The 14,587-nt window shown below is 40.3% G+C and overlaps 2 protein-coding genes across 4 annotated transcripts in view; one reads left to right on the top strand and one right to left on the bottom strand.

Annotated features, from left to right (window-relative positions):
• The window catches only part of LOC139765002 (uncharacterized), a 52,397-nt gene extending 43,439 nt beyond the window's left edge, over nucleotides 1-8,958 (bottom strand). The window contains exon 1 of one of the 2 annotated variants that reach the window (XM_071692053.1): nucleotides 8,394-8,958. In XM_071692053.1, coding sequence (XP_071548154.1) covers nucleotides 8,394-8,525 — 132 coding nt within the window. In that variant the 5' untranslated portion in view covers nucleotides 8,526-8,958. The remainder of the gene's footprint in view (nucleotides 1-8,393) is intronic. The other variant, XM_071692054.1, reaches the window with a different exon arrangement.
• LOC139765001 (Fanconi anemia group D2 protein-like) overlaps nucleotides 1-14,587 on the top strand; it is a 370,225-nt gene that overhangs the window by 115,674 nt on the left and 239,964 nt on the right. The gene's annotated exons all lie outside the window — the stretch shown is intronic.

Genomic DNA, 14,587 nt, shown 5'->3' with positions numbered 1-14,587 from the left:
GGAGCAGCTGAATGAGTGTGTTAGTGGTTTTGATGCACGAGACCGGGTTATAGTGTTGGGTGATTTGAATGCAAAGGTGAGTAATGTGGCAGTTGAGGGAATAATTGGTATACATGGGGTGTTCAGTGTTGTAAATGGAAATGGTGAAGAGCTTGTAGATTTATGTGCTGAAAAAGGACTGATGATTGGGAATACCTGGTTAAAAAAGCGAGATATACATAAGTATACTTATGTAAGTAGGAGAGATGGCCAGAGAACGTTATTGGAAGGTATTAAGAATATATGGTGTGGGAGGCAAGTTGTTAGAAGCAGTGAAAAGTTTTTATCGAGGATGTAAGGCATGTGTACGTGTAGGAAGAGAGGAAAGTGATTGGTTCTCAGTGAATGTAGGTTTGCGGCAGGGGTGTGTGATGTCTCCATGGTTGTTTAATTTGTTTATGGATGGGGTTGTTAGGGAGGTGAATGCAAGAGTTTTGGAAAGAGGGGCAAGTATGAAGTCTGTTGGGGATGAGAGAGCTTGGGAAGTGAGTCAGTTGTTGTTCGCTGATGATACAGCGCTGGTGGCTGATTCATGTGAGAAACTGCAGAAGCTGGTGACTGAGTTTGGTAAAGTGTGTGAAAGAAGAAAGTTAAGAGTAAATGTGAATAAGAGCAAAGTTATTAGGTAGAGTAGGGTTGAGGGTCAATTCAATTGGGAGGTGAGTTTGAATGGAGAAAAACTGGAGGAAGTGTTTTAGATATCTGGGAGTGGATCTGGCAGCGGATGGAAACATGGAAGCGGAAGTGGATCATAGGGTGGGGGAGGGGGCGAAAATCCTGGGAGCCTTGAAGAATGTGTGGAAGTCGAGAACATTATCTCAGAAAGGAAAAATGGGTATGTTTGAAGGAATAGTGGTTCCAACAATGTTGTATGGTTGCGAGGCGTGGACTATGGATAGAGTTGTGCGCAGGAGGATGGATGTGCTGGAAATGAGATGTTTGAGGACAATGTGTGGTGTGAGGTGGTTTGATCGAGTAAGTAACGTAAGGGTAAGAGAGATGTGTGGAAATAAAAAGAGCGTGGTTGAGAGAGCAGAAGAGGGTGTTTTGAAATGGTTTGGTCACATGGAGAGAATGAGTGAGGAAAGATTGACCAAGAGGATATATGTGTCGGAGGTGGAGGGAACGAGGAGAAGAGGGAGACCAAATTGGAGGTGGAAAGATGGAGTGAAAAAGATTTTGTGTGATCGGGGCCTGAACATGCAGGAGGGTGAAAGGAGGGCAAGGAATAGAGTGAATTGGAGCGATGTGGTATACCGGGGTTGACGTGCTGTCAGTGGATTGAATCAAGGCATGTGAAGCGTCCGGGGTAAACCATGGAAAGCTGTGTAGGTATGTATATTTGCGTGTGTGGACGTGTGTATGTACATGTGTATGGGGGGGTTGGGCCATTTCTTTCGTCTGTTTCCTTGCGCTACCTCGCAAACGCGGGAGACAGCGACAAAGTATAAAAAAAAAAAAAAAAAAAAAATATATATATATATATATATATATATATATATATATTTTTTTTTTTTTTTTTCATACTATTCGCCATTTCCCGCGTTTGCGAGGTAGCGTTAAGAACAGAGGACTGGGCCTTAGAGGGAAAATCCTCACCTGGCCCCCTTCTCTGTTCCTTTTGGAAAATCAAAAAAAAACGAGAGGGGAGGATTTCCAGCCACCCGCTCCCTCCCCTTTTAGTCGCCTTCTACGACACGCAGGGAATACGTGGGAAGTATTCTTTCTCCCCTATCCCCAGGGATAATATATATATATATATATATATATATATATATATATATATATATATATATATATTATCCCTGGGGATAGGGGATTAAGAATACTTCCCACGTATTCCCTGCGTGTTGTAGAAGGCGACTAAAAGGGGATGGAGCGGGGGGCTGGAAATCCTCCCCTCTCTTTTTTTTTTTTTTTTTTTCCAAAAGAAGGAACAGAGAATTGGGCCAGGCGAGGGTATTCCCTCAAAGGCCCAGTCCTCTGTTCTTAACGCTACCTCGCTAATGCGGGAAATGGCGAATAGTTTAAAAGAAAGAAAAGGTATATATATATGTATACATTGAGATGTATAGGTATGTATATGTGCGTGTGTGGACGTGTATGTATATCCATGAGTATGTGGGTGTGTTGGGCCATTCTTTCATCTGTGTCCTTGCGCTACCTTGCTAATGTGGGAGACAGCGACAAAGTACAATAAATAAATAAATGAAATAACCTTCTTCTTTATTTTGAGGGAGGAGTTTACATAAGTAGTACCTTATAAATAAACTTCACATGTATCTGTCAGACATACTTTTGGAATTTTTAATTCATAGGGCATCTTTCTCATTTTCGTGATTTTTTTTGATGTGTGTTACTGTACAATTATGTTTTGTACTGTATTGTTTGACAGCTACAGCATAATACTTAGTTTCAGGATGCCCTATTAGTGTTGACTGGCTTTATTAGAAATTGTCAGTATATTTTTCTCCTACTTCCTCACTGTTTCCTGCATTAGCAAGGTAGTGCAGGAACAGACAAAAAACAGGCCCTTTTTACTTACATGTATTCTCTAGCTGTTATGTGTAATGCACTGAAATCACAGCCCCCTATTGAAAACCATGCCCCTCAATCATTCCATATGCCCTGGTTCAGTCCGTTGACAGCACATATATTTCTTATATCTTAATTAGATTAATACTTTCAAGCACTAATTAAACCACATATGTCTGATGTGTTTAATGCCATTTGGGCATTAATACAAAGGAAAACTAAGGAATTCAAACCATCAATCCAGTGGGTCCTTTCTGTTTGTGACAGAGGAACAGATCTTAAATTGTAGATCAGCATGGGTAGAGTAGAAAGACTTAGATATTTTAAAGAGGAAAATACTGTAAACTTTTTATATAACTAAGGTGTGAGTAATGTCATTTGTGGATCTCAAGCAGAATATTTATCAAGTCTGTTCTTAAACACATCTAAGGTACTGCATTCAGCAACCCAAATTGGTAAATCATTTCATGTATTTACATTCCTGTTGAAGAAAAAGTACTTCGCTTCAGTTGAGGTAAAAAGTTTTTGCCCTTAAGCCTGTAACCATTACTGAATGTGAAATCAGATGTATGTGTTCTTAACTAGCTTGTTAGATCAAGCTTATCGAAGCCTTTGATAGTTTTGAATTCCTGTGTTAGATCACTTCTTAATCTCTTTTTTAAGATAAATAGATTTAAGTCATTTCATCATCTCTCACGGGATTTGTTTTTAGTCTGAGAATCATCTTGGTAGCTCTCCTCTGTACTATATCCATTCTGTCTATGTCTTTTTTCAAGTAGGGTGACCAAAACTGAACACAATATTAATGCTGGGGATGTACTAGTGATTTGTAGAGTAAATATATTTCCCTAGACTTAATTTTTGTTCACCATTTTCACTGCTTCAGTGCACTTTAACATGACTTTAGATCACCAGAGAATATTACATCCAAGACTTTCTTCTCATTAGCTTTTATAATTCAATAGAATTCATGTTGTAGCTTGCCTTTTCATTTTTACTTCTGGTATGTAAAACTTTACGCTTAAAGATACTAAGATTCATTCGCCACCTGTGAACCCTGTTCATCGGTATATTTGTGTTTGCTTAAATCTACAGATATTCAGTTTCTCTTATAGATTTAGTTTCCAACATTATTGTTTTCAAATTTTGATATCTTATAAAGTTTCCCATTCCCAGTATATTTAATATCTGTGAGAAAGAGAACCACCTCTAAAACTGATCCTGGAGGCACACCACATATGTCTAACCATTCCGAGGCTTGACCATTAATCACTACTACCTGTTTCTGGCCAGTCACATTCCTCATCACCAAAGAACAACCCCCATCTGTACCATTTTAGTAACCTTTGATGTGAAACTTTATTAACTTTTTTGAAAACCTAAATAGATGATATCACCGGGGGTACTTTTGTCTTACATATTGATTCTGTCATTAAAGAAATCAAGCAGATTTGTAAGATGAGTAATTTTGTCAAAAACCATGCTGAGAATCTTTTATCAAGTGGTTTACTCTTATCCCAATTGATAGTTTCCATAAGTTCACCAGCTACAGATTTTAAGCTCATTGGAGACTATTTCTAGGAATTGATTTATTACCATTTTTGAAAATGGGTGTTACGTTCACAAGCTTCCATTCCAAGTAACTTTTCCCCATGACAAGTGACTTTTTGAAAAGAGCAGTCAAGGGTTTAACTGTCTTATTTTTGGCCTTTATCACTGTCTTTGGTTAAAATGTATCTTAGCCAGCCATTGTATTTAATCTCATTCCATTTAGTGCTGACAGTGTATCTTCAACTTTTATGTTGACATGTTGCAAAATGTTTTCCTCTCTTAGCAGTGGAACTGGATTCATAACAGTTTTATCATTTGTAAATAGAGATGAAAAAAAAAGATTTATCATTTGAAATGTTTGTAATGTCTTCATTGTCTTGAATCAAATCACCATTTTCTTTTATTAATGGACCAGTTGACTGAGTAATGACTCTCTTGCTTCTAACATTCCGTAAAACTCTTTAGGGCTTCTTTTGCTATTTTCAGAAATATACACTTTATACTGGCATTTACTCTGATATATAAGTCTCTTCGTTTCTTTCTACATATTTACATTTTTTGCTCTGTCATATTGATTATTGGTGTCTTTGAGTTTCTTATGTGCTTCTTTCTTAGACAACAGTCACTTCATGTCATTGTTCCACTATACTGGCTTTGCTTCAGAAAAAGACCATCTACTACGGTTGGCACATAGATTCCCTTCAGTGCTTTGAAGGTGTTACTAAATATCTCCCAAGCTGTGTTCATAACAATTTCATAAGTGATATCCTCCCAAGTTTGCCTGCTATCAACAAAATGAAGATCTTTAAAATATACCATTCTGAGATCTGGTATTTTGTCATCTGTCTCAAGTTGATGAACATCACATGCAATATTGAAAGTTAACACAGAAGTAATTTACCTATACCAAACTTTTCTCCAACTTAAGTATTGTTAAAGAGATCCTCATCTGTAGCTAGGACGACATATTATATGTTCTTGTTGTGATTAGGTTTCTTAACTAATTGTATTTGGGCACTAATAAGCAAATTTAGGTAGAGCTCATGTCCCAGGCTACTTGAAAGGGATTCTTCCCACTTAGATAATGGTATGTTAAAATCCTCCATTAGGATCAAATCATGTTCATTATTAGTTTTGGTATCTGATCATGAAGTCTTTTGCCTGACTCTGGTGTCTCAGGTGGGGGCCTATAAACGATACCTCCTTTTCTTTTCTTATGAAATTTATCTTTCATTTGTATAGATATGAAGTTGATATTATCAATAGCTACAGCATTTATCAGCACAGGATTTGATGAGCTTTAACAGAGAACAAGACATCACCAACTACATTATTTCTCCTGTTACCATTAGGATGTACCCAGGCATTCCATACTTGACAAGGAAACCTAAATTTTTATTATCTAACTAAGATTCCAAACTACCTTTTATATCATAATTTTCTTATATTACACTTGTCTTTAACTGAAAATTTGTTAATCAAACTCTGAGCATTAACGTAAAATATTCTGTTACATGATTGAGACTTTTTTCCATTGGTGTGTGTGTGTGTGTGTGTGTGTGTGTGTGTGTGTGTGTGTGTGGTGTGTGTGTGCAGCTCTGGCAGTTGGGAACCTGTCAGTATGAATGATATACTGCCAGAAGTTTATGTCTCTGTAATCAGCCATTGCATGAGATAGGTTATAGGGTTTGAGAGGAGATAAATGATCACTGTACACGGCTAACTTGGTCTATGCAAATAGAATTAGGGCAGTCATTGCTAGATCCATGGCCCTTCCACTTTATTTTCATCTATGGAACCCCACTTGCAGGTTGTATTATATCACAGTAAAAGCAATAATGATACAGTGCTGGTGGCTGATTCATGTGAGAAACTGCAGAAGCTGGTGACTGAGTTTGGTAAAGTGTGTGGAAGAAGAAAGTTAAGAGTAAATGTGAATAAGAGCAAGGTTATTAGGTACAGTAGGGTTGAGGGTCAAGTCAATTGGGAGGTGAGTTTGAATGGAGAAAAACTGGAGGAAGTGAAGTGTTTTAGATATCTGGGAGTGGATCTGGCAGCGGATGGAACCATGGAAGCGGAAGTGGATCATAGGGTGGGGGAGGGGGCGAAAATTCTGGGGCCCTTGAAGAATGTGTGGAAGTCGAGAACATTATCTCGGAAAGCAAAAATGGGTATGTTTGAAGGAATAGTGGTTCCAACAATGTTGTATGGTTGCGAGGCGTGGGCTATGGATAGAGTTGTGCGCAGGAGGATGGATGTGCTGGAAATGAGATGTTTGAGGACAATGTGTGGTGTGAGGTGGTTTGATCGAGTGAGTAACGTAAGGGTAAGAGAGATGTGTGGAAATAAAAAGAGCGTGGTTGAGAGAGCAGAAGAGGGTGTTTTGAAGTGGTTTGGGCACATGGAGAGGATGAGTGAGGAAAGATTGACCAAGAGGATATATGTGTCGGAGGTGGAGGGAACGAGGAGAAGAGGGAGACCAAATTGGAGGTGGAAAGATGGAGTGAAAAAGATTTTGTGTGATCGGGGCCTGAACATGCAGGAGGGTGAAAGGAGGGCAAGGAATAGAGTGAATTGGAGCGATGTGGTATACAGGGGTTGACGTGCTGTCAGTGGATTGAATCAAGGCAGGTGAAGCGTCTGGGGTAAACCATTGGAAAGCTGTGTAGGTATGTATATTTGCGTGTGTGGACGTGTGTATGTACATGTGTATGGGGGGGGGGTTGGGCCATTTCTTTCGTCTGTTTCCTTGCGCTACCTCGCAAACACGGGAGACAGCGACAAAGTATAAAAAAAAAAAAAAAAAAAAAAAAAAAAAAAAGATTTAGGATATTATAAAAAAGAAAATACCATAATTTCTCCTGAATCATTAACATTTTAGGCTACACTCTCAGTATCTAATTATGCAGGAGAAGGGTTAAGAGGCAGCCAATGACCAGGGAGGTATATTACCAGTACTGCCTGCCTGGATATTGGGAGGGTTAGTGACATCTGCACTTTAGTGGTTGTCAAGTTGCACTCCTCTGACCTAGGTAGCTGTCTTTTCTTTCTGCCTTACTAACATGTGAACTACTGGCATTCTGTCCACAAACATATTCTCTCCTTGTCCTATGTAACACTTAACTCATGCCGCTCATTCTTCTTAACTAGATTTTCCTGTGGTGAGCACCATGTGCTTGCCCTGCCTTTTGGCAAAATGTTTGGAGCAGTGGATAAACGTAGTAGGTAGGAACATTTAGGCAAGAGCTTTAGGTAAAAGTAGTAGGTAGGAGCATTAGATACAAGAAGTCATTAGGAAGAGTTTGTAAAAGTCTCAGCAAACATAGCACTAGACTTGCCTTTTGCCAGTGGCCTGTTAAGGGTGAGGCACTAAAGGCTAAGAAGCGACACTGGATTTTTTTTAGTTATGGAGACTCTGTTGACGTGGCCACCCCTTTGAGGGAGTTCCAGTTGGAATGGGCAACAGAGATATAAGTAGATAGATGGCATTTTGTGCATGGCTAGCTTTTTCAGTAAAATTAAAAGCTTAGTGATCAGTGCCATACTCATGGTTATCCATCCTCTTTTTCATGTGTAGAATTCTCTCATGCTGGATGTGTCATGTCCATGATAAACAGAAAACTTCATTTATCTTGTCCATGATAAACAGTAAAAGTTGATCATGTTGTCTATAATAAACAGAAGTTGATCATAAAAGTTCAGAAATACCTTATCACTAGTCCAATGCTTTCTCCACAATGACAAACACAACACAGTGGATAGCGTCCTGACCACTGAGCAAGCCCCATTAGAGGGGTTCGTGGAACAGAAAGGTAAGTCAAGCTACTTTGGAAAATTTATATCTGAGACTTACTATCAAACATCAACACTTGTTAGACATTAGATGAATTTCCAATGACAGTGTAATTGAGCAAGTTGTATAAATCCCATATCTTTCCATTTTGCCTTAATGTTTTGCTGTAGGGGATATGAGATGAGGGTAGTATTAGAGATGAAAAAGTTTGTAGGTGTCATGAGAAGAAAATAAACAAGAATTTATAAAAGTTCATAGATCTGGTGGACCAGTTTTTTTCATAATTATGATAATTCTTATTGAATAATGAGGTTGCTTCAGGAATTGTGTTGTATCATATGACTTCCCCTCAGCCTTTATTAGTTGCTTAATTTCATTACAAAACATGAGTATCAATGTTGATTCAAGAGAGCTGAAAGAGATGAGAAATCATACATAAATATTGTAATGTACTGAATGAAGTGTAGTACGTTACCTGAGGCCGATGGTGATTGTAATAGCATCCTAAGGTTCTAGAGAGTGCTTCAAATATGCAGAGGGATTTGAGGTATGGGGCATTGAGACATACAACTCGTGAACTAACAGGCATCATTTCAAGGTGCTCCATGTTTTGTGCTTTTCTATGTTTTTACTAATTTGTTTCTCTTCTGTTTATCTTTTTAACTTACTGTCTTCTGCATTAGTTTCCAATTTTTTTTATGTATTCCTTTGTGAAAAATTCATCATTCATTTATTGAAAACATATAGTCTCGAATGCACTTAGTGTTTTCTAGATAGCAATTTATTGCCAAATATAGAATAACAGTAATAACTAAAAGATGGTAGCATTCTTAGCTCCAGCAAGTATTATATTATTGATTGAATGCAGCACTGTACCTGTAGATGAAAATAATGAACATTAGTTGAATAATTAAGGCTTATTTTTTTTTTGGCAAAGTTCATTCATGCCATATATATTAACTTTTTATTCATTATACTGAATCACTGTTTTCCCTGTCAGCGAGGTAGTGCCAGGAAACAGACAAAAAATGGCTCATCCACTCTTATACAAACACAAACATATATATATTATTTATTTATTATTTATTTTGCTTTGTCGCTGTCTCCCGTGTTAGTGAGATAGCGCAAGGAAACAGACGAAAGAATGGCCCAACCCACCCATATACACATGTATACACATCCACGTCCACACACGCAAATATACATACCTATACATCTCAATGTACACATATATATACACACACAGACATATACATATATACACATGTACATAATTCATACTGTCTGTCTTTATTTATTCCCATCACCACCTCGCCACACATGGAATATCAACCCCCTCCCCCCTCGTGTGCGAGGTAGCGCTAGGAAAAGACAACAAAGGCCCCATTCGTTCACACTCAGTCTCTAGCTGTCATGTAATAATGCACTGAAACCACAGCTCCTTTTCCACATCCAGGCCCCACAGAACTTTTCATGGTTTAACCCAGATGCTTCACATGCCCTGGTTCAATCCATTGACAGCACATCGACCCCGGTATACCACATCGTTCCAATTCACTCTATTCCTTGCATGCCTTTCACCCTCCTGCATGTTCAGGCCCTGATCACTCAAAATCTTTTTCACTCCATCTTTCCACCTCCAATTTGGTCTCCCACTTCTCCTCGTTCCCTCCATCTCTGACACTCATATCCTCTTGGTCAATCTTTCTTCACTCATTCTCTCCATGTGACCAAACCATTTCAAAACACCCTCTTCTGCTCTCTCAACCACACTCTTTTTATTTCCACACATCTCTCTTACCCTTACATTACTTACTCGATCAAACCACCTCACACCACATATTGTCCTCAAACATGTCATTTCCAGCACATCCACCCTCCTGCGCACAACTCTATCCATAGCCCATGCCACGCAACCATACAACATTGTTGGAACCACTATTCCTTCAAACATACCCATTTTGCTTTCAGAGATAATGTTCTCGACTTCCAAACATTCTTCAAGGCTCCCAGAATTTTCGCCCCCTCCCCCACCCTATGATTCACTTCCGCTTCCAAGGTTCCATCCGCAGCCAGATCCACTCCGAGATATCTAAAACACTTTACTTCCTCCAGTTTTTCTCCATTCAAACTTACCTCCCAATTGACTTGACCCTCAACCCCACTGTACCTAATAACCTTGCTCTTATTCACATTTACTTTTAACTGTCTTCTTTCACACACTTTATTATCCCTGGGGATAGGGGAGAAAGAATACTTCCCACGCATTCCTCACGTGTCGTAGAAGGCGACTAAAGGGGATGGGAGTGGGGGGCCAGAAACCCTCCCCCTCCTTGTATTTTAACTTTCTAAAAGGGGAAACAGAAGAAGGAGTCACGCGGGGAGTGCTCATCCTCCTCGAAGGCTCAGATTGGGGTGTCTAAATGTGTGTGGATGTAACCAAGATGAGAAAAAAGGAGAGATAGGTAGTATGTTTGAGGAAAGGAACCTGGATGTTTTGGCTCTGAGTGAAACGAAGCTCAAGGGTAAAGGGGAAGAGTGAGTGGTTTGGGAATGTCTTGGGAGTAAAGTCAGGGGTTAGTGAGAGGACAAGAGCAAGGGAAGGAGTAGCAGTACTCCTGAAACAGGAGTTGTGGGAGTATGTGATAGAATGTAAGAAAGTAAATTCTAGATTGATATGGGTAAAACTGAAAGATGATGGAGAGAGATGGGTGATTATTGGTGCATATGCACCTGGGCATGAGAAGAAAGATCATGAGAGGCAAGTGTTTTGGGAGCAGCTGAATGAGTGTGTTAGTGGTTTTGATGCACAAGACCGGGTTACAGTGATGGGTGATTTGAATGCAAAGGTGAGTAATATGGCAGTTGAGGGAATAATTGGTATACATGGGGTGTTCAGTGTTGTAAATGGAAATGGTGAAGAGTTTGTAGATTTATGTGCTGAAAAAGGACTGGTGATTGGGAATATTGGTTTAAAAAGCGAGATATACATAAGTATATGTATGTAAGTAGGAGAGATGGCCAGAGAGAATTATTGGATTACATGTTAATTGATAGGCACGTGAAAGAGAGACTTTTGGATGTTAATGTGCTGAGAGATGCATCTGGAGGGATGTCTGATCATTATCTTGTGGAGGTGAAGGTGAAGATTTGTAGGGGTTTTCAGAAAAGAAGAGAGAATGTTGGGGTGAAGAGAGTGGTGAGAGTTAGTGAGCTTGGGAAGGAGACTTGTGTGAGGAAGTACCAGGAGAGACTGAGTTCAGAATGGAAAAAGGTGAGAACAAAGGAGGTAAGGGGTGTGGGGGAGAAATGGGATGTATTTAGGGAAGCAGTGATGGCTTGCGCAAAGTATGCTTGTGGCATGAGAACCGTTGGAGGTGGGTTGATTAGAAAGGGTAGTGAGTGGTGGGATGAAGAAGTAAGATTATTAGTGAAAGAGAAGAGAGAGGCATTTGGACAATTTTTGCAGGGAAATAATGCAAATGAGTGGGAGATGTATAAAAGAAAGAGACAGGAGGTCAAGAGAAAGGTGCAAGAGGTGAAAAAGAGGGCAAATGAGAGTTGGGGTGAGAGAGTATCATTAAAGTTTAGGGAGAATAAAAAGATGTTTTGGAAGGAGGTAAATAGAGTGCATAAGATAAGGGAGCAAATGGGAACTTCAGTGAAGGGGGCTAATGGGGAGGTGATAACAAGTAGTGGTGATGTGAGAAGGAGATGGAGTGAGTATTTTGAAGGTTTGTTGAATGTGTTTGTTGATAGAGTGGCAGATATAGGATGCTTTGGTCGAGGTGGTGTGCAAAGTGAGAGGGTTAGGGAGAATGATTTGGTAAACAGAGAAGAGGTAGTAAAAGCTTTGCGGAAGATGAAAGCCGGCAAGGCAGTAGGTTTGGATGGTATTGCCGTGGAATTTATTAAAAAAGGAGGTGACTGTATTGTTGACTGATTGGTAAGGTTATTTAATGTATGTATGACTCATGGTGAGGTGCCTGAGGATTGGCGAAATGCTTGCATAGTGCCATTGTACAAAGGCACAGGGGATAAGAGTGAGTGCTCAAATTACAGAGGTATAAGTTTGTTGAGTATTCCTGGTAAATTATTTTTTTTTCTTTTTTTTTTTTTTATACTTTGTCGCTGTCTCCCGCGTTTGCGAGGTAGCGCAAGGAAACAGACGAAAGAAATGGCCCAACCCCCCCCCATACACATGTATATACATACGTCCACACACGCACATATACATACCTACACAGCTTTCCATGGTTTACCCCAGACGCTTCACATGTCTTGATTCAATCCACTGACAGCACGTCAACCCCGGTATACCACATTGCTCCAATTCACTCTATTCCTTGCCCTCCTTTCACCCTCCTGCAAGTTCAGGCCCCGATCACACAAAATCTTTTTCACTCCATCTTTCCACCTCCAATTTGGTCTCCCTCTTCTCCTCGTTCCCTCCACCTCCGACACATATATCTTCTTGGTCAACCTTTCCTCACTCATTCTCTCCATGTGCCCAAACCATTTCAAAACACCCTCTTCTGCTCTCTCAACCACGCTCTTTTTATTTCCACACATCTCTCTCACCCTTACGTTACTTACTCGATCAAACCACCTCACACCACACATTGTCCTCAGACATCTCATTTCCAGCACATCCATCCTCCTGCGCACAACTCTATCCATAGCCCACGCCTCGCAACCATACAACATTGTTGGAACCACTATTCCTTCAAACATACCCATTTTTGCTTTCCGAGATAATGTTCTCGACTTCCACACATTCTTCAAGGCTCCCAGAATTTTCGCCCCCTCCCCCACCCTATGGTCCAATTCTGCTTCCATGGTTCCATCCGCTGCCAGATCCACTCCCAGATATCTAAAACACTTCACTTCCTCCAGTTTTTCTCCATTCAAACTCACCTCCCAATTTACTTGACCCTCAACCCTACTGTACCTAATGACCTTGCTCTTATTCACATTTACTCTTAACTTTCTTCTTCCACACACTTTACCAAACTCCGTCACCAGCTTCTGCAGTTTCTCACATGAATCAGCCACCAGCGCTGTATCATCAGCGAACAACAACTGACTCACTTCCCAAGCTCTCTCATCCCCAACAGACTTCATACTTGCCCCTCTTTCCAAAACTCTTGCCTTTACCTCCCTAACAACCCCATCCATAAACAAATTAAACAACCATGGAGACATCACACACCCCTGCCGCAAACCTACATTCACTGAGAACCAATCACTTTCCTCTCTTCCTACACGTACACATGCCTTACATCCTCGATAAAAACTTTTCACTGCTTCTAACAACTTATATGGGAGGGTATTGATTGAGAGGGTGAAGGCATGTACAGAGCATCAGATTGGTGAAGAGCAATGTGGTTTCAGAAGTGGTAGAGGATGTGTGGATCAGGTGTTTGCTTTGAAGAATGTATGTGAGAAATACTTAGAAAAGCAAATGGATTTGTATGTAGCATTTATGGATCTGGAGAAGGCATATGATAGCGTTGATAGAGATGCTTTGTGGAAGGTATTAAGAATATATGGTGTGGGAGGCAAGTTGTTAGAAGCAGTGAAAAGTTTTTATCAAGGATGTAAGGCATGTGTACGTGTAGGAAGAGAGGAAAGTGATTGGTTCTCAGTGAATGTTGGTTTGCAGCAGGGGTGTGTGATGTCTCAATGGTTGTTTAATTTGTTTATGGATGGGGTTGTTAGGGAGGTGAATGCAAGAGGTTTGGAAAGAGGGGCAAGTATGCAGTCTGTTGTGGATGAGAGAGCTTGGGAAGTGAGTCAGTTGTTGTTCGTGATGATACAGCGCTGGTGGCTGATTCATGTGAGAAACTGCAGAAGCTGGTGACTGAGTTTGGTAAAGTGTGTGAAAGAAGAAAGTTAAGAGTAAATGTGAATAAGAGCAAGGTTATTAGGTACAGTAGGGCTGAGGGTCAAGTCAATTGGAAGGGAAGTTTGAATGGAGAAAAACTGGGGAAGTAAAGTGTTTTAGATATCTGGGAGTGGATCTGGCAGCGGATGGAACCATGGAAGCGGAAGTGAATCATAGGGTGGGGGAGGGGGCGAAAATTCTGGGAGCCTTGAAGAATGTTTGGAAGTTGAGAACATTATCTTGGAAAGCTAAAATGGGTATGCTTGTAGGAATAGTGGTTCCAACAATGATGTATGATTGCGAGGCATGGGCTATAGATAGAGTTGTGTGCAGGAGGGTGGATGTGCTAAAAATGAGATGTTTGAGGATAATATGTGGTGTGAGGTGGTTTGATCAAGTAAGTAATGAAAGGATAAGATAGATGTGTGGTAATAAAAAGAGTGTGTTTGAGAGAGCAGAAGAGGGTGTTTTGAAATGGTTTGGTCACATGGAGAGAATGTGTGAGGAAAGATTGACAGATAGGATATATGTGTCAGAGGTGGAGGGAACGAGGAGAAGTTGGAGACCAAATTGGAGGTGGAAAGATGGAGTGAAAAAGATTCTGAGTGATCAGGGCCCTAACTGCAGGAGGGTGAAAGGGCTTTAAGGAATAGAGTGAACTGGAACAATGGGGTTGACGTGCTGTCATGGTTAAAATCGGGGCACTGAAGCATTTTGGTAAACCATGGAAAGTTTTGTGGAGCCTGGATGTAAAAGGGAGCTGGGGTTTTTGGGTCCCTTAT

Source organism: Panulirus ornatus, chromosome 52 (genome assembly GCF_036320965.1).
Source record: "Panulirus ornatus isolate Po-2019 chromosome 52, ASM3632096v1, whole genome shotgun sequence".
Taxonomy (NCBI): Eukaryota; Metazoa; Arthropoda; class Malacostraca; order Decapoda; family Palinuridae; genus Panulirus; species Panulirus ornatus.
Note: the sequence above shows the minus strand (reverse complement) of the source record. Positions and strands in the feature narration are given on the sequence as shown.